Source organism: Myxocyprinus asiaticus, chromosome 37 (genome assembly GCF_019703515.2).
Source record: "Myxocyprinus asiaticus isolate MX2 ecotype Aquarium Trade chromosome 37, UBuf_Myxa_2, whole genome shotgun sequence".
NCBI lineage: Eukaryota > Metazoa > Chordata > Actinopteri > Cypriniformes > Catostomidae > Myxocyprinus > Myxocyprinus asiaticus.
Genome location: NC_059380.1, coordinates 32,967,163 through 32,988,355, shown reverse-complemented (window position 1 = coordinate 32,988,355; position 21,193 = coordinate 32,967,163). Strand labels below are relative to the sequence as shown.

The window sequence follows — 21,193 nt, the reverse complement described above, 5'->3', positions numbered from 1 at the left end:
GCTATGTAATGCCAAATCTCTGTTCTTTTGGTTCTCTTCTACTTTGTTAGTTACTTCTATAACGGTCTCTCTGTGACTCATTTGTGATTAAGACAGGTCCAAACTAAACAGTCAGAGCACACTAGACTTGCTTTCCAACAGTTATAGAAGCATTCCTTCATCGTTGTATCATCTTTTGATACTCTAGGCCAAGAGAGAGAGAGAGAGAGAGAGAGAGAGGAACAAGAGAGTGTTAATTTGTGACAAAAAGATGTAGCTCTTATGGCGAGACACTTAACACGGAGTCCTAGCTTTGAAATCAATGCAACTGTACTGTGAGCTGATACAGAAACCAACACAATTTAAAGTCTAATATACACATAATTACACCCAACATAATATACAAATAATAACATACTGTAAAGTATACAATACACACAATATAGATCCATATTCAATAAAAAAATAAATAAAAGTATATATAGTATATATAGAATGTACAGTAGGTTGTATTGTACTGTATTGACATTCAGGCTGTCGGTTGATAGTAAGTTGTTAAGAGAGAATATAATATAATAATAATATAATTTATGACAGTCCGGTGTGAGATATAAGAGTAAGAGTATTAAAGTGCAGTGCTGATGTATTTTGATCATGGGAGATCAAGAGTTCAAAAGTCTGATTGCTTGGGGGAAGAAGCTATCATGGAGGCGGCTGGTGTGGGTCCTGATGCTGTGATACTGCCTGCCTGATGGTAGCAGTGAGAACAGCCCATGGCTCGGGTGGCTGGAGTCTCTGATGATCCTCAGAGCTTTTTTCACACACCGCCTGGTATATATGTCCTGGAGGGAGGGAAGCTCACCTCCGATGATGTGTCTGGCAGTTCGCACCAGTGCTTTGCGGTTGTGGGCTGTGCTATTGCCGTACCAGGCGGAGATGCAGCCAGTCAGGATGCTCTCTACGGTGCAGGTGTAGAACCGTGTGAGGATGTGGCGGTTCATTCCAAACTTCCTTAGCCATCTCAGGAAGAAGAGGCGCTGATGAGCCTTCTTCACAACAACTTCAGTGTGGATGGACCATGTGAGTTCCTCAGTGATGTGGACACCCAGGAACTTGAAGCTGCTGACTCTCTCCACTGGTGCTCCATTGATGGTGATGGGACTGTGTTCTCTGTCTTTTCTTCTGAAGTCCACCACAAGCTCCTTTGTCTTACTGACGTTGAGGGAGAGGTTGTGGTCCTGACACCAGTGTGTCAGAGTGTGCACCTCCTCTCTGTAGGCTGTTTCATCATTGTCAGTGATCAGACCTACCACTGTCGTGTCATCAGCAAACTTAATGATGGCATTGGAGCTGTGTGTTGCCACACAGTCATGTGTGTACAAGGAATACAAGAGTGGGCTGAAAACACAGCCCTGTGGGGCTCCAGTGTTGAGGGTCAGTGATGAGATGTTGCTGCCTATTCTAACCACCTGGTGTCTGCTTGACAGGAAGTCCAGGATGCAGCTGCACAGAGAGCTGTTTAAGCCCAGAGTCTGGAGTTTCTCATCAAGCTTGGAGGGCACTATGGTGTTGAATGCTGAGCTGTAGTCTACAAACAGCATTCTCACATAAGTGTTCTTTTTTCCAGGTGGAAGAGAGCAGTGTGTATTGTAGATGCAATGGCATCATCAGTGGAGCGGTTGTTGTGGTAAACAAACTGCAATGGGTCTAGAGAGAGAGGCAGCACAGAGCAGATGTAATCTCTGATTAGTCTCTCAAAGCATTTGCTGATGATAGGGGTCAGAGCAACAGGACGCCAGTCATTGAAGCAAGTGATTTTTGATTGCTTTGGAACAGGCACAATGGTGGATGTTTTAAAGCATGTGGGGACTACAGACAAAGAGAGGGAAAGGTTGAAAATGTCCGTAAAAACACCAACCAGCTGGTTCGCGCACCCTCTGATGACGCAGCCTGGAATGCCATCTGGACCCTGTCATATTCACCCATCAGAAGGATCGGGTTACATCCGCTACAGAGACGGAGAGTGAACTAACCTCTGTAGCTTCGGCCGTGAGAGCTCTCTCCGCAAGGGCGGTGTTATTTCCCTCAAAATGAGCATAAAAAGTATTTAGCTCATCCGGGAGAGAGGCAGTGGTGTTCATGGTGGAGTTTTTATTCCCTTTAAAGTCCGTTATGATGTTAATTCCCTGCCACATGCTTCTAGAGTTGGTGGTGTTAAACTGTCCTTCAATCTTGTTCCTGTACTGGCATTTTGCTGTTCTGATTTTCAGAGGGTATAACTGGCTTGTTTATGCTCCTCCGCGTTCCCGGAATTAAAAGCGGCGGTCCGCACATTAAGTGCTGCGCGAACATCGCTATTAATCCATGGCTTCTTGTTCGGATAGATCCGTATTGTTCTGGTCGGAACGACGTCCTCTACGCACTTTCTGATGAAACACATTACACTATCAGCGTAAAGCTCGATGTCATCATCAGAGGCAGACCGGAACATCTCCCAGTCCGTGTGATCAAAACAGTCTTGTAGCGTAGAGTCTGACTAGTCCGACCAGCACTGGATCGTTCTGAGGGTGGGTGCTGCCTGTTTCAGTTTCTGCCTGTAATCGGGCAGAAGCAGAATGGAAGGGTGGTCCGATTTGCCAAATGGTGGGCGGGGGAGGGATTTGTAGCCATCCCGGAAGGGAGAGTAGCAATGGTCGAAAACCCGGTCCCCTCGTGTGTTGAAACTAATGTGTTGGTGGTATTTTGGTGCGATTGATTTGAAACTGGCTTTATTAAAGTCCCCGGTCACAATGAACGCGGCCTCAGGGTGCGCGGTTTCCTGCTTGTTTATAATCCCATACAGTTCCTTGAGTGCCCGGTCTGTGTCAGCTTGTGGGGGGGGGGGATGTACACAGCAGTGATGATGACTGCTGTGAATTCTCTCGGTAGCCAGAATGGTCGACACAGAAGCATGAGAAATTCCAGATCAGGAGAGCAGAAATAGAAATGTACGTTCCTCTGATCACACCAGGATTTGTTGATCATAAAACATACACCATCACCTCTACTTTTACCTGAGAGGTCTTTCGCTCTGTCCGCTCAGTGCACGGAGAACCCTGTGGGTTCAATGGCTGAGTCTGGAATCTCCGCAGACATCCAAGTTTCCGTAAGGCAGATAATGCCTTCTCTCGTTGGAAAGAGATCCGCGCTTTCAGCTCGCAGAGCTTGTTATCCAGAGACTGAACATTTGCCAGTAGAATACTGGGTAGCGGGGGTCGATTTGCGTGGCGTCTTACTCCGATGAGAACGCCGGCTCCGTTTCCCCTTTTCCTCCTGCGTTTCCACGGCCGGGCTGCCTAGACAACGGGCTCCGCTTGCGTGTTTGTAAACAGCAGGTCGGCATTGAGGAATTTGAAGTCCGGTTTACGGTGTGTAATTGTTGAACCAATGTCCAAAAGTGTTTGTCTGTCATAGACAATAAGGCAGACAACATCCAAGACAAAAAACATAAGAATTGTAAACAAAACAACGCAGCAGCCATACTCGGCGCCATCTTGAGTCCATATATGAGTCCATATATGACATGATTATGAGGCTCTTGACATTATGTTGATGTATATAAGGTGGAACCTGGTATTTATTTGAGGGCTTGCTCATGAGTGGAACTATGTATGTTTTACCTGCCCGTCTTAAACACTCAAATTATCACCCCATGATTCCTGAGTATGTCACTCCTGTCTGTGCGTGCGAGCAAGACTTTTTTTTGTTTGTTTTTGAATATCCTGTTTCACTCTGAAATATATCATATTACATTAAATAGGTTGTGAAAGTCGGTTCATGATGACTTTGTTATTTGCAACTTTGTGATAAAACTCTTTAGATAACCATGATTTCACAATTGTTTTTTTTTTTTTTTGTTGTTGTTTTTTTTTTGGGGGGGCCTTTTCAACACTTTAAATATTGAGACAGAGAAGTGACAAAGTGAGAAGAGGGGGAAATGTAATAAGAAAAAAATACGTCGGACTGAACTTGCGCTGTATGCATGAAAGGCAATTAAAAAAGAAAATTCAGCTAAAGTAATTTATTGGTGGTCTCTACATCCAAATGCAGACATGATGTTGGAATTAATGATGTTTGAGAATGTGTAAACAAGCCTACGTCACAACATTTAAACTGAACAATAACTATTACAGAATAACAGTTTTGTGAATAATGCATGAAGACTTTGTGTACACTTGAGTTAATTAATTTTCTTATAACTCTATAATGCACTACGGTAGTGTCCACAAAAAGGATGAGACCTTTTATAACATCCATTCCTGCATCAAAATCAAGTCAGCTTGGTGCCACATAGCAAACAGCTGACCACTCGATGAAGACATGAAGTACAGACTGAATAATTTGTGTGATATTGTGTCCAAACTGTTCAATCTTTCTACAACTTTGTGAACTTTGGATATCGACCAGCACTAGAAGAGTACATCTTTTTGTCTTGAAGCAGAATTAAATTTAGCCATTGTTTGGGATGCACCTATCTGTTACCTGGATTGGTATCAGCTCAGATACTGACATTTTTGCCCAGACTGGGTACAGTGCGATAGTCATGGTCATTACCGTCAAGCTCCAAAAATGACATAAAAGAACCATAGAAACACTATTACATATGACTTGTGCATTTTATTTAAAGTCTCTTGAAGACATCCGATAGCTTTGTGAATCTCAAAAGGCTGCACTTAATAAATAAAAATATAGTCTGCAAGCGCAGCACACACACATAGAAAGCATGCACAGTCTGATGACACGCTACTGTTTTTATCTCTCAGAGCAGCACCCAATGTGAGCGCTACACACAAATTACATCTCAGATGCAGATGCTCGATAGTTCGGTTCACTTATAACATTGCATTGAGATCGGAACCAGGGGAGCAATTCACCAGATTTTGAATGAAAAGCATATTAAAGTACTGTGAAGAAAATTATCGGGAGAGAAAAAAAATGGAATCGGTGCATCCCTAGCCATTGTTAGAAAAATATTGTGTATAGTTTTTCACTTCTCAAGAATGTACTGATGCAAGTCAGTAAGTGCACAATTTTTGTAAAGATACAAGCCAGATATACTTTTGTTAGCTAGGCTTGGCTGCACTTTGTCCAACAGAGTGGCCATTGTAGACTTGCATGGGGCCGTGACGGAACCATGCTTGCGTTAAATGTGACTAGGTAATGGAACATCTTATGGGAAGTGAAAAGCTATGCTTGACTTTATCTGGCAGCTTATGATTGTAATGATTGCACTGGGAACATGTACCTTTATGGATCTTAGCATAGCTGACCCCGAGTTCAGTCTGGGGATCGGGACGTGGCCATGCATGGTCTACTATCTACAGATTGTCTCTGACCAGCTACTGGAAAGTCAGTTGGAAAGAATAAGGTCAGTGAACCCCTTCTGGAGATCTTGGTACCATCACCAAGAGCAATCATGGATTAGTTCTGATCTCGAATACCCACACTGAAGTCCCACCAGTTTTCATTACCTTGTTCTCAGGGCTTAAAAGAGCACATGGTGTGAAGGAAGTGAGAATGTTTTCAGTTGATTGGAGAGATGGATAAAAATTGAAAGAGTCAAAAGAGTGAAGAGAAAGAAAGACCATGTGAGAAGGTAAAGGAGGAAACAAGGGAACAGTAGCATGGATGTAGAACGTAACAGATGTATTGCGGAATAGATATCCCTTTTTCTCTTCTTGCCGCGCTACTCATGCTAAGAAGTGGGGTGGGCATGAAGCCATGAGAGTGGGAATTGGAGTATGGGTTAGGTTACTACTCGTTAGCAACACCAAGTTGTAGTTTCCCTCCAACAGGACATTTCATGCTACAGAGGCGAGAGAGAAAGGGGCCTTTCTTGAAACAAGCTCTCCCAATCATGATTCTGGAGGGTTTATGTGGTTTCTCTTGCACCAAAAGGGTGAAAGTTGATCTGTCAAGGAGGGCTGTGATTTTAGTATGTATGGGCCTGTTAGACTCAATCAAGACCAGTTTTGCACTGTTTTGACACATTTCAGTTTTATTAGATTTGTCTGATCGGTCTTCAGCTTGTTTCCAAATCAGATGCTGGAGGACTGTTTCAAAATTGAATGAGCTGTCTACCAAGGCAGAATTTTAAGCCACTCGCTACTGACATGAAAGTTACTTCTTATTTTTGCTAACTACTTTCAAAAAGTAGGTAGCAAAAATATACTGCCAAGATACCTTATTTTGGTCAAAATATAAGGCAGTGTTACATGTATCCTTGACGCAGAAGGCAATCTCATTTTTGCATTGAAACAAGCTCAGTGGGAAAAAAAAATGATAAAGAGAGTTGAGGAGTTGGGAGAAATGTTAGTTATATATGCTTATATTTTATCAATATCATGGAATATAAATATTGCCTTTCAGTGGGCCCCCCTTCAGATAGGGCCGCTGTTACTCAGTTCCACAATTACCCCTTGTCCTATGCCCCTGTATCAGCAGAATTGCGTCTATTTCAGGGTACTGGAAAATTCGGTACCAACCAGTGTCAACATCACGTGTGATCATGTTGGAAAATTTGCCCTGGGTGTAGGTCTTTTAAAAAAAAAAAAAAAAAAAAAGAAAGAAAAAAGAAGAAACACTGACCAACAAGATATAAAATTTTTCATCATGTGTCTGGAACCAGCATTGGAGATAGACATGGAACTGTTGGTGTCCTAGTACAAGTATATTCAGCCAGTTGGTCTTGCAAGTGAGACAGACCAAAAAGAGAGAGCGGGTTAAAAGTGAAAGGAGAGAGAGAGATAAGGATAGAATTTAGTTTTTGGCATGCACTATCCTCTGCTTCATATTTACTTTGGTTTCATCAGCCTCGAACATATGCTGAGTTTTAGAGCTGAAGTGAGCTTTGTGCACTCAAAGACACTGAGTGGATACTTGCTTTCCTACAACAGTAAACGTACATATCCCCTCCCAGAAGGACATTCCAGACTTTAAACAAAAGTGTTTTCTTTGAGTGTTACAGGAACTGGATTTGCTGCATGGCTGGGCAAACATCATGGAAAACAAGTGGTGAAAATCCTGTAGGAGTGATACACCGATCAGCCACAACATTAAAACCACCTGCCTAATATTGTGTAGGTCCCCCTCGTGCCGCCAAAACAGCACCAACCTGTATCTCAGAATAGCATTCTGAGATGCTATTTTTCTAATCACAATTGTACAGAGCAGTTATCCGAGTTACCGTAGACTTTGTCAGTTCGCACGACAGGGACCTACACAATATTAGGTGGGTAGATTTAATGTTGTGGCCGATCGGTGTATATTTAGGTTCCAAGCTTTTTGATTTATTAGTGGTACTTGCTATTGCTGATACGTGGGGATAGGGATTTAAACAAACCCCTAACTCTAGTATTAAACTTAAAAACTGAATGTATTATCTCCTTGTGGATGATAATATATATATATATATATATATATATATATATATATATATATATATATATATATATATATATATATATATATATTTTAGACATACACTGAAGTAGGAACCTGAGCCATATCTAGACACAACTTGGGGTTTGGGCTCTTGTGACTCTTTTGGCCAGTAAGCAACCAACCAAAACATGGCACCGATTTTGCATAAGAAAGCACCACTCAAATTTGTGAAAATTCTAAAATCTCATGCACTTATGTATCAACCCCTGTGTCTTCCATTGGAAACACAAATGCACAGTTTTCAGAGGTCCTCAGCAGATGATCAGTCAGGAGCATCTAAAACAAACAGATGTTGTGAAGATGCTGACAGACATGCAGAGAGGGAGGTTGAACTACTCTATGGAATCACTTTTTTTTTTTTTTGCTGTCTCTTTCTTTTGCTTTCTTTTGCTCCTTTCTTTCTTGTGCTATTTGGTGCTTTTGCTGTATTTCACACCTTTCACGCTTTTGTGATTTCATTCACTTTTGCTTTCAAGATTTTTAGCTTTTTCATTTTCTTTTTCTTTCACGCTTTTGCATTTAAAAAAAAAAAAAAAAGTTATGCTTTTGCCATTTTTGTGATATCTTTTGCTCTTTTTTTTTTGGCTCTTTTACTATTGCTTGCTTGCTTTTTCTTTCTTTTTCTTTTGCTCTCACTTTCTTTTGCACTTTCACTTTTTTTACTATCTTGCTTGTTTTCGCTCTTTCACTTTCTTGCTTTCACTTCCACACGTTTTGCGCTTAGTCATTCTTTTTCTTTTCTCTTCTTTTTCTTTAGTATTTTCACGCTTTTGCGCTTTTTGTTCTGTTGCTATTTCTTTCACCCTTTGGGGGTATTTACACTTGGTCACTTCATGCGTTTTTACTGATCAGATTGCTCTCCGATTGAATAAGCACATTCCATTTACACTTGGCCACATCAATGGGTCTCCGCCAAATGGATATAAGTCCATCTTCAATTCCCACGCTATATGAAAATAAAATGGAGTTCACTTCTGTGATTATGCTAATGACAGGCAGCAAATGTAAAAGATGTGATTTATTATTTGATTCCAAGTGACTCTGTAATGTGCACACACGTATCTGTTTGTGTGCTATGTATTTTTGCCTTCGGGGCTTCTTGTAAGTAAGATACGTCCATGCGCGTCAGCTGCTCTCATGTCATTGATTAGTCAGTTTTGTCAGCAATCTACATCAAATAAGTGAAGAAAAAAAAATTCTCCTATATGTGCATAAGTGTCTTTATTATGTATTTCTCATCACGAGCCCAGATGCAAATACTCGGTAGCAGCTGTTATGTTTCGCTTTTTTAATATGCTGACATTGCGCTGTTTGGGCGGAGTAAAGTTTACAGATGTGTCTTGAACAGCCAAATGCATTTACACTTGACTGAGTTTTGATAGGAATGCGTCTCAAACCACCTCTGGAGGTGGTCAGTGATCAGATTTAGATCCATCTCAAATCTGTCTTGGAGGGCATTTACACTTGTCTTTTCATGATCAGATAGCAATCCGATCAGCAAAAACACATGAATTGACCATGTGTAAATACCTCCTTTTACGCTTTTGCACTCTCTTTTCTATTTTCTTTTTTCTTTTCTCTTTCATGCTTTCCATCTCTGTCTCTCTTGTTCGTTTTCTTATGCTCCATTTTCTTTCACTCTTCTTTCATTTGCTGTATCGCTCTCTCTCTCTCTCTCTCCCTGCCTCTGTTCATGTCCATCTCTAGTAGTGTACACATAGCCATCTTAATGGTGTAGGGAGCCATTGCTCAGCCTTGAGCTGAAACACAAATAATCTCACAGACATAAGCTCACACACATCATCCTGACAGCTGTCAGTCAAAGGCCTGACCTACAAACACAACCCTTGCTCCCACATTTATCAAATCAAACTATATAAATACATTGGTTCTAATGTGATTAATCCCAGTGTATTGTGTTAGCAGATTCAGAACCTGTGTCAGGCAGATAAACCGATAATTTTAAATTGATAGAGATGCAAAAAGGGTGTGTGTATGTGTTTTCAGTATATTGCCCTCAGTGACCGGTGTAAAATATAGACACCACTGGTAAACTGCTGAATTATCTGTTGACTGAAGTTTAACACCCCAAAGATTTTTATATTCTATATCTGTGGTATTTCTTCCATATAACAAAGGACTACTGTAATAAAAGTTCAACAAATATTATTTATTTGTGTTTCATTTATTATGGATTTTTATTACATAGCTTTGCTGTGCATATTTGTTGAGTGGCATGTGCTTTGGAAGCGAGATTAAGTGTTTTGTTTTGTATGTGCATCTTTCAGGCCTCACTATGTGTGTACATGTGTTTGTGTGTGTCTGTGAGATAAGATAGCAAGAATTTAAAGACATCATTATAGATTTTGTTGCCGTTTTGTGACTAAAATAACAAACCATGTATTACCTCTTAAGGATAATTAAATAGAGCTTTCTTTGATTAACTGTGTCCAAGACTATTGTGTTATTGTCAAGCTGCTATGTTTATTTGGTATTTATTCAAACAATCATGAAAAATCTATGTGTCTGTAAATCTTTCCAAAACAATTGCATTGCGATTAAATTGGTTGTCTGCTTTTGCTGATAACATTTTTTTATCTTTCTCTCCTTGCAGATCTGAGGTCTACGGAAACGACACATTATTTTTCTTTCCTGTTGAACACATCAGACTATCGTATCTTACGCATGGATGAGGATCACGACCGCATGTACGTTGGCAGCAAAGACTATATCCTGTCCCTGGATCTCCACGACATCAACCACAAGCCCCTCATAGTAAGAACTTAACAGTCCACCCATCTCCATGATAGATAGAGAGATAGGGGAGCTAGATGGAGAGCTAAAGTGAGATCAATAGATAGAGTGATTTATAGATAGTGATAGACCACAATAGACAGACAGACAGACAGACAGACAGACAGACAGACAGACAACAACAGAGTGATATGCATTCTGTATTAATCTAATTTTTGATTGATTCTTATTTGGTTGGCTGGCTGGCTATAGCCAAGCTATCCATAACTTGAAATAGTTAAACTACAGTCAAGCTACTCTTTTAAACTAGTTACAAGTTATTAACAAAAAGTAGCTAACTACATTAAAGGTGCAATATGTAAGATTCAGAAACCCTTGTTATTAATGACACCTGTGGCCATTAAGTGAACTGCAGCCAGCTACCTGTTGCTCGTGCACACACTCCATTGGGACGTGAGCGAGCATCGGCCAAAACAATGACGTAATGTACAAAGAGACTGAATGTGATCCACCGGCATCATGCTGACAGATGAGGTAGCATAATTAAAATTACACAGTTATGATTGTTTTACTACAAACTTTGAGAGTGTATGTTATATTTGGTGGATGACAGTAGCTGTTTATAAAATAGACTACATTATAAATTTGTTGACACAGTTCAGTATTGATGGGATTCCATCACAACTGTCATTTTGATATATCGATGCGCTATGGTTTTATAATAATAGAATGTATATATTTTCTGTATAACCAAGTTATGTTACACTAATGAATGGGTCTTTTTGCATTATCTTGAACATTGTCTAGCATTCATTTCTTGTGTTATTGTAGTTTACCTTGCTGAATAATTACAAATTAACATTGCTTATGACAGTTACTGTGCAGACAAGATCAAGTTAGCTAAAATTACACAGATCAATCCTTATGGCACTATATTTCACATGCTTTGCAGTTATGTAAGCTTACCTGTCCAATAAGAAGAATGCCAATTCAGGGTCGGTTTTGATCCCCAAAATCGAACGAAGGTCCCTCCAGGAATCAAATGCCCTGCCGATGTTCACTCTAGTTTTCACTCGACTACGATCACGTTCCTGCTTAGCCAGATGGGATTCAGTAGATAAATGTTTTTCTTTTTTTTTTTTTTGGCTTACTCTGAATTTGTGTAGGAGTCAGTGTTGTGCTGGGAGCCGGACATTTGCTGGATTCCATCTCTAAGATAACGATACCTAGTGTTGCAGATTGTTGTCACTGTTGAATAGCAGAAGAGAAGCACTGAGTCAAGGCTCTCGGGAGCGCGCATAAACGTCACATCCTTTGGATTTTCCTGGCAAAACCGACCCACTCCCTTCACATGAAAATCAGTCTACAGGCTTTAATAGGCAACCTAGGAAGTCCGGGAAGGGCTCATTTGTTAAGTTGTGTTACAAGCCGTTCACACATTGGCAAAAAAAAATAAATAAAAAAAATAAAAAAAAGATTACATACTGCACTTTTAAAGCTATTTAAATTAGAAAATATTTTTAAATTATTACAATCCGGTGATATTTTTTAATTCTTTATTTTAAAATTAAAAATTACATGATACATATTTAATTAGGGTAACATTAAATATAACTATATAAACAACTAAATCTAGAAAACACAGAGTCGAAATTTAGCAATTTACTAAATATTTTGCATCAACCAAGAAAGTGACTTCTGGCAAAGTTCCTTTAATTCTGCTCAGAGGCTCAAGTGAATCATTTATGTAAACTAGCTCATTTACATGAACCTTCTGAATGAATCGGCTCACTAAAATCAATTGGATTTCACCATGTTAAATATAAGTGAACCATTTACAGTGCTGTGAAAAAGTATTTGCCTGATTTCTTCAGTTTTTGTGTATATCTCATACTAAATTGTTTAAAAAATTCAAACAAAATCTAACATAAAGGCAATCCGAGTAAACAAAATACAGTTTTTAATGATTATTATTTATTGAAGCAAAAAAGTTATCCAATACCAACTGGGCCTGTGTGAAAAAGTATTTGTTCCCTTAGTTACTAAATTCCCAAATCTATAAAACTGCATTCACAATGGGATTCGTCTGGACCAGACACACCCAGGCCTGATTACTGCCAGCCCCGTTCAATCAAATCAACACCTAAATAGAACTTTTTCAGCAGCATGAAGTTGGCTAAAAGGTCTTACCCAGTAGCACACTATGCCAAGGACGAAATAAATTCTAGAAATGATGAGGAAAATTGTGATTGAAATGCATCATTCTGGGATGGGTACCAATGCTGTTTTAAAGGCTGTGGGACTCAAAAGAACCACAGTGAGAGCCATTATCTCCAAATGGAGAAAACTTGGCACAGTAGTGAACCTTCCCAGAAGTGGCCGACCTTCCAAAATTCCTCCAAGAGCACAGTGACGACTCATCCAGGAAGTTACAAAAAAGCCAAGGACAACATCCAAGGAACTGCAGGCCTCTCTCGCATCAATAAAAGGTCACTATTCATGACTCTACTATCAGAAAGAAACCAGCCAAAAATGGCATCTACAGAGCATCCAGAAAGTATTCACAGCGCTTCACTTTTTTCCACATTTTATGATACAGCCTTATTCCAAAATGGATTAAATTCATTATTTTCCTTAAAATTCTACAAACAATACCCCATAATGACAACGTGAAAGAAGTTTGTTTGAAATCTTTGCAAATATATATTAAAAAAAAAAGAAAAACAAATCACATGTATATAAGTATTCACAGCCTTTGCCATGACACTCAAAATTGAGCTCAGGTGCATCCTGTTTCCACTGATCATCCTTGAGATGTTTCTACAACTTGATTGGAGTACACCTGTGGTAAATGCAGTTGATTGGACATGATTTGGAAAGGCACACACCTGTCTATATAAGGTCCCACAGTTAACAGTGCATGTCAGAGCACAAACCAAGCCATGAAGTCCAAGGAATTGTCTGTAGACCTCCGAGACAGGATTGTATCGAGGCACAGATCTGGTAAAGGGTACAGAAATTTCTGCAGCATTGAAGGCCCCAATGAGCACAGTGGCCTCCGTCATCCGTAAATGGAAGAAGTTTGGAACCACCAGGACTCTTCCTAGAGCTGGCCGCCTGGCCAAACTGAGCGATCGGGGGAGAAGGGCCTTAGTCAGGAGGTGACCAAGAACCCGATGGTCACTCTGGCAGAGCTCCAGCATTTCTGTGTGGAGAGAGGAGAACCTTCAAGAAGAACAACCATCTCTGCAGCACTCCACCAATCAGGCCTGTATGGTAGAGTGGCCAGACGGAAGCCACTCCTCAGTAAAAGGCACATGACAGCCCGCCTAGAGTTTGCCAAAAGGCACCTGAAGGACTCTCAGACCATGAGAAACAAAGATTGAACTCTTTGGCCTGAATGGCAAGCGTCATGTCTGGAGGAAACCAGGCACTGCTCATCACCTGGCCAATACCATCCCTAAAGTGAAGCATGGTGGTGGCAGCATCATGCTGTGGAGATGTTTTTCAGTGGCAGGAACTGGGAGACAAGTCAGGATCGAGGGAAAGATGAATGCAGCAATGTACAGAGACATCCTTGATGAAAACCTGCTCCAGAGCGCTCTGGACCTCAGACTGGGGTGAAGGTTCATCTTTCAACAGGACAATGACCCTAAGCACACAGCCAAGATAACAAAGTAGTGGCTACGGGACAACTCTGTGAATGTCCTTGAGTGGCCCAGCCAGAGCCCAGACTTGAACCCGATTGAACATCTCTGGAGAGATCTGAAAATGGCTGTGCACCGACGCTCCCCATCCAGCCTGATGGAGCTTGAGAGGTCCTGCAAAGAATAATGGGAGAAACTGCCCAAAAATAGGTGTGCCAAGCTTGTAGCATCATACTTAAAGACTTGAGGCTGTAATTGGTGCCAAAGGTGCTTCAACAAAGTATTGAGTAAAGGCTGTGAATATTTATGTACATATGATTTTTTTTTTTCTGTTTTTTATTTTTAATACATTTGCAAAGATTTCAAACAAACTTCTTTCACATTGTCATTATGGGGTATTGTTTGTAGAATTGAGGAAAATAATTAATTGAATCCATTTTGGAATAAGGCTGTAACATAACAAAATGTGGAAAAAGAGAAGCGCTGTGAATACTTTCCGGATGCACTGTATGGAAGAGTGGCGAGGCTAAAACCACTGCTAACCTAGAAGAACATTAAGGCTCATCTGAATTTTGCCAAAACACACCTTGATGATCATCAAACCTTTTGGGAGAATGTTCTGTGGACTGATGAGTCGAAAGTTGAACTATTTGAAAGACAGGGGTCCCATTACATCTGGTGTAAATCAAACACAGAATTGCACAATAAGAACATCATACCAATGATCAATGATGAGGTCAAGAATGGTGGTGGTAGTGTGATGGTGTGGGGATGCTTTGCTGCTTCTGGGCCAGGGCGACTTGCAATAATAGAGGGACACATGAATTCTGCTCTCTACCAGGAAATCGTAAAGGAGAACGTCCGGTCATCAGTCCATGAGTTGAAGCTCAAGTGCAACTGGATTACGCAGCAAGACAATGATACAAAGCATAGGAGTAAGTCCACCACTGAATGGCTCAGAAGAAGCGAGTATTGACACTGACTGCCACACCTGGAATCACGAGTTCAAATCCAGGGCATGCTGAGTGACTCCAGCCAGGTCTCCTAAGCATCCAAATTGGCCCGGTTGCTAGGGAGGGTAGAGTCACATGGGGTAACCTCCTCGTGGTCACTATAATGTGTGGTTCTTGCTCTCGGTGGGGCACATGGCGAGTTGTGCATGGATGCTGCAGAGAATAGCGTGAAGCCTCCACATGTGCTACGTCTCCACGGTAACCCGCTCAACAAGCCACGTGATAAGATGCACGGATTTATGGTCTCAGATGCGGAGGGAACGGAGATTCGTCCTCCGCAACCAGGATTGAGGCGAGACACTACACCACCATGAGGACTTAAAGTGCATTGGGAATTGGGCAATCCAAATTGGGGAGAAAAGGGGAGACAAATCACAAAAAATAAAAAAAATAAAGTTTTGGAGTGGCCTAGTCAAAGTCCTGACTTGAACCCGATTGAGATGCTGTGGCAGGACCTTAAACAGGCAGTTTATGCAAATGAACTCCAATGTGGCTGAACTAAAGCAGTTCAGCAAAGAGTGGGCCAAAATTCCACCACAGCACTGTAAAAGACTGATCTCCAGTTATCGGAAGCGTTTTCTTGCAGTTGTTGCTGCTAAAGGTGGCAGAACAAGCTATTAAATTTATGGGGGCAGTTAGTTTTTCACATGGGTGATATAGGTGTTGGATAACCTTTTTACTTCAATAATAAAATATATATATTTGAAAACTGCATTTTGTTTACTCAGGTTGCCTTTGTTTTACAGGTGCATCTCAATAAATTAGAATGTCGTGGAAAAGTTAATTTATTTCAGTAATTCAACTCAAATTGTGAAACTCGTGTATTAAATAAATTCAGTGCACACAGACTGAAGTAGTTTAAGTCTTTGGTTCTTTTAATTGCGATGATTTTGGCTCACATTTAACAAAAACCCACCAATTCACTATCTCAAAAAATTAGAATATGGTGACATGCCAATCAGCTAATCAACTCAAAACACCTGCAAAGGTTTCCTGAGCCTTCAAAATGGTCTCTCAGTTTGGTTCACTAGGCTACACAATCATGGGGAAGACTGCTGATCTGACAGTTGTCCAGAAGACAATCATTGACACCCTTCACAAGGAGGGTAAGCCACAAACATTCATTGACAAAGAAGCTGGCTGTTCACAGAGTGCTGTATCCAAGCATGTTAACAGAAAGTTGAGTGGAAGGAAAAAGTGTGGAAGAAAAAGATGCACAACCAACCGAGAGAACCGCAGCCTTATGAGAATTGTCAAGCAAAATCGATTCAAGAATTTGGGTGAACTTCACAAGGAATGGACTGAGGCTGGGGTCAAGGCATCAAGAGCCACCACACACAGACGTGTCAAGGAATTTGGCTACAGTTGTTGTATTCCTCTTGTTAAGCTACTCCTGAACCACAGACAACGTCAGAGGCTTCTTACCTGGGCTAAGGAGAAGAACTGGACTGTTGCCCAGTGGTCCAAAGTCCTCTTTTCAGATGAGAGCAAGTTTTGTATTTCATTTGGAAACCAAGGTCCTAGAGTCTGGAGGAAGGGTGGAGAAGCTCATAGCCCAAGTTGCTTGAAGTCCAGTGTTAAGTTTCCACAGTCTGTGATGATTTGGGGTGCAATGTCATCTGCTGGTGTTGGTCCATTGTGTTTTTTGAAAACCAAAGTCACTGCACTCGTTTACCAAGAAATTTTGGAGCACTTCATGCTTCCTTCTGCTGAAAGATGCTGATTTCATTTTCCAGCAGGATTTGGCACCTGCCCACACTGCCAAAAGCACCAAAAGTTGGTTAAATGACCATGGTGTTGGTGTGCTTGACAGGCCAGCAAACTCACCAGACCTGAATCCCATAGAGAATCTATGGGGTATTGTCAAGAGGAAAATGAGAAACAAGAGACCAAAAAATGCAGATGAGCTGAAGGCCACTGTCAAAGAGACCTGGGCTTCCATACCACCTCAGCAGTGCTACAAACTGATCACCTCCATGCCACGCCGAATTGAGGCAGTAATTAAAGCAAAAGGAGCCCCTACCAAGTATTGAGTTCATATACAGTAAATAAACATACTTTCCAGAAGGCCAACAATTCACTAAAAATGATTTTTTTTTTATTGGTCTTATGATGTATTCAAATTTTTTGAGATAGTGAATTGGTGGGTTTGTTAAATGTGAGCCAAAATCGTCACAATTAAAAGAACCAAAGACTTAAACTACTTCAGTCTGTGTGCATTGAATTTATTGAATACACAAGTTTCACAATTTGAGTTGAATTACTGAAATAAATGAACTTTTCCACGACATTCTAATTTATTGAGATGCACCTGTATGTTATCTCATTTAAAGATCTAAAACTATTTAGTATGAAAAAATACACAAATGGAACAAATCAGGTTCTGTACTTTTTCAACTGTCAGAAAGAACCGATTCAATTAAATGATTTGGATTTCCCGATGCTAAATGAGAGAGAGAGAGAGAGAGAGGACGATTTAGGTGAGTGCATTTAATTTTCTGCCTCTGCTCCATTGATGCATGTGCAAATAATATGAAAAATTTAGGAGGGGGGGGGGTTATGCTACAATGCTACTTGTTGGAAAAAGTAGCTTGCTACTGCAAAAGCTATTATATTGTGAAAACACCTGAACTGAAAAATGGTGTTACATTAGTAGCACTAACTCTTTTAATTATTCCACAACACTGCAATGCAAAGAGAAACTGAATAGCCCATATAGTCCATCTCCATTAGGACTTTATTATACCTTCAGCAAGTATAGACCTCCCAAACTTTAGATGTTCTAAAATTGACATTCATAATGTAGTTTGGATTCCACTTTCTGCACAAGCAATATCCTTCACCTAAATCGCAACAGGCTCAAGGGGTCATTGCGATATCATTCTCACCCTTACTGATTAGCACACATCTCTGTCTGTATGGCAATGCAGGAAGTTGACTATTAAATTCTATAAAACCAAAACCTGGATGTTGGGGGAACCTGGGGGCCTTATAAAAGATTGGGGTGAACATTCTCTGGCTAGTTCAGCTCATTATTTTGAAAGGCTGTTGAGATAAATGGGATTGTTTATGAGGTAGTGTGTCGTTGTTGTGACAAATGGGATTGACCTCTGCCTCTCTCTCTCTCAAACTTTTTCCTTTCAGATACACTGGCCGGTTTCCCCACAGAGGAAGACTGAGTGTGTGTTAAGTGGCAAAGACACAAACGTGAGTGTTTTTTTTCCCACAGAATTTTAAGACAGCAATTTGATCAACTGTTCAAGTCAACATGAAACAGTGTTCACAACCAATTTTAATTCTGCAATCTGACATATGCACGAGTAAAACAGGATATTCAATGAGAGAAAACTTAATTTTATCCATCAGGTTTTGATTTGATCTTGAAAACTGGCCGTTACATACTAGAATAGAACCAGGTGATTGGAGGGGTTGAAAACGTCAGTCGAAAAGGAAAGTTGTTTCAGAGATTGAGCAAGTTAGTACTTTCAACAAAAGATTACGAAGACAACCTTTTTGGAATAACACATTTTTATGTTGACCTGTATGTCTTTAGACAACATTATTATATGATGTTTTCTAAAGACCTCTTCCATGCAAGAATCATTTGAGTACTTGACTTGTTTCTCAGTTTACAGTTGTTTCACATTTGGTTGCATGATATCTTTGTTTAAACATTGTAACTCCTCCTGATAACTAGCCAGCCCTCACTTATGAAACTCTACAACTTTGCATGTGACATCTGCTTGGAATTTGGATTGAGCTTTGTGAATGTGTATAAATTTCATCACCAATGCACATGTAGAGAAACATTTGGTGTCTACTGCACATCAGGGCCTACAGCCCACAAACCCCACAAAACTATGTATGCTGATATACTGTAAATGAAGTGAAACTGAGATATTCAAGTTTAAGGGTTGTACTGAAATGCATGTTAAAAACCTCAAATATCCTGGTCAGAAACCATGCACGAAAGCACATGCATGCATAGATATACAGAAGGAAAACAGATTAGATTCAGCATAAAAACCTACTCAAACCTGTCAGATTTTTAAGAGTCTGCCGTTTGCATACATATGCAATTAGGTATGTGGTTTAGGTATCTGGTAAAGAACTGTAGCATATGTGCATCACCTGATCATCTGCACATCTGAAAGATACATTTCATTGCCAGTGTTTGACGTGAATTTTGCACTGGTTGTGTACTTAATGTCACTTTTTCATAGTGGGATGTGATGGGTTTCAACTACAGCTCATGAATTATTAACAGTGCTGAAATTAATCCACATGTGCATTGTGTGGTGTAATTTTTTGGTTTCTGATTTGACCCTTGTGTGTGTACTTTCTTATTTAAAGTGAACATAAGGTTGCTCAGTTTAAAGTGGTAGTGGCAGAATTTTAAGACCCTATGAAATGGTTGGACAAATGCAATTCATCACACTGACTTGTGATTTCTACCATAGCATACTGTATGTCTTCACTAAACAACCTCAATGCTCATGGTAGGTCTGTCTTGCAAAGTGTGTTGGTAGTTGATGAATAATGTTTCCATGGAGATTTATCACATAGTTGTTTGGCTCCTTTTTAAATCATAATGATAACAGAAAATCACCCAAATGGCCCTGATCAAGTTTACATCTCCTTGTGTGTCTGTAACAAGGCCAAACAGTCAAGGTAACACACACAGGTTTAAATGGCAATTAAAGGTTAATTTCCCACACCTGTGGCTTTTTAAATTGCAAGTAGTGCCTGTGTATAAGTAGTCAATGAGTTTGTTAGCTCTCACGTGGATGCACTGAGCAGGCTATATACTGAGCCATGGAGAGCAGAAAAGAACCGTCAAAAGACCTGCGCAACAAGGTAATGGAACTTTATAAAGATGGAAAAGGATATGAAAAGATATCCAAAGCCCGAAAATGCCAGTCAGTACTGTTCAAATCACTTAAGTGGAAAATTCGGGGATCTTGATACCAAACCAAGGTCAGGTAGACCAAGAAAGATTTCTGCCACAACTGCCAGAAGAATTGTTTGGGATACAAAGAAAAATCCACAGGTAACCTAAGTAGAAATACAGGCTGTTCTGGAAAAATATGGTGTGGTTGTTTCAAGGAGCACAATATGACGATACTTGAACAAAAATGAGCTGCATTGTCGAGTTGCCAGAAAGAAGCCTTTACTGCACCAATGCCACAAAAAAGCCCGGTTACAATATGCCCAACAACATCTCGACACGCCTCACAGCTTCTGGCACACTGTAATTTGAAGTGACGAGACCAAAATAGAGCTTTATGGTCACAACCATAAGCGCTATGTTTGGAGAGGGGTCAACAAGGCCTATAGTGAAAAGAATATCATTCCCACTGTGAAGCATGGTGGTGGCTCACTGTTTTGGGGGTGTGTGAGCTCTGAAGGCACGGGGAATCTTGTGAAAATTGATGGCAAGATGAATGCAGTATGTTATTAGAAAATACTGGCAGACAATTTGCATTCTTCTGCACGAAAGCTGCGCATGGGACGCTCTTGGACATTCCAGCACGACAATGACCCTAAGCACAAGGCCAAGTTGACACTCCAGTGGTTACAGCAGAAAAAGGTGAAGGTCCTGGAGTGGCCATCACAGTCTCCTGATCTTAATATCATCGAGCCACTCTGGGGAGATTTCAAACGTGCGATTCATGCAAGACGACCAAAGACTTTGCAAGACCTGGAGGCATTTTGCCAAGACGAACAGGCAGCTATACCACCTGCAAGAATTTGAGGCCTCATAGACAACTATTACAAAAGACTGCACACTGTCATTGATGCTAAAGGGGGCAATACACAGTATTAAGAACTAAGGGTATGCAGACTTTTGAACAGGGGTCATTTTAATTTTTTTCCCATTGTTACCATGTTTTGTTTTATGATTGTGCCATTCTGTTATAACCTACAGTTGAATATGAATCCCATAAGAAATAAAAGAAATGTGTTTTGCCTGCTCACTCATGTTTTCTTTAAAAATGGTACATACAGGTGCATCTCAATAAATTAGAATGTCGTGGAAAAGTTCATTTATTTCAGTAATTCAACTCAAATTGTGAAACTCGTGTATTAAATAAATTCAGTGCACACAGACTGAAGTAGTTTAAGTCTTTGGTTCTTTTAATTGTGATGATTTTGCTCACATTTAACAAAAACCCACCAATTCACTATCTCAAAAAATTAGAATACATCATAAGACCAATAAAAAAAACATTTTTAGTGAATTGTTGGCCTTCTGGAAAGTATGTTCATTTACTCTATATGTACTCAATACTTGGTAGGGGCTCCTTTTGCTTTAAT

The 21,193-nt window shown here is 40.3% G+C and overlaps 1 protein-coding gene across 2 annotated transcripts in view; it reads left to right on the top strand.

Annotated features, from left to right (window-relative positions):
* LOC127428312 (semaphorin-3F-like) overlaps positions 1 to 21,193 on the top strand; it is a 161,528-nt gene that overhangs the window by 73,900 nt on the left and 66,435 nt on the right. For both annotated transcript variants that reach the window (XM_051676611.1, XM_051676612.1), the window contains 2 exons: positions 10,076 to 10,236; positions 18,020 to 18,082. In XM_051676611.1, the coding sequence (XP_051532571.1) occupies positions 10,076 to 10,236; positions 18,020 to 18,082 (224 nt within the window). The remainder of the gene's footprint in view (positions 1 to 10,075; positions 10,237 to 18,019; positions 18,083 to 21,193) is intronic.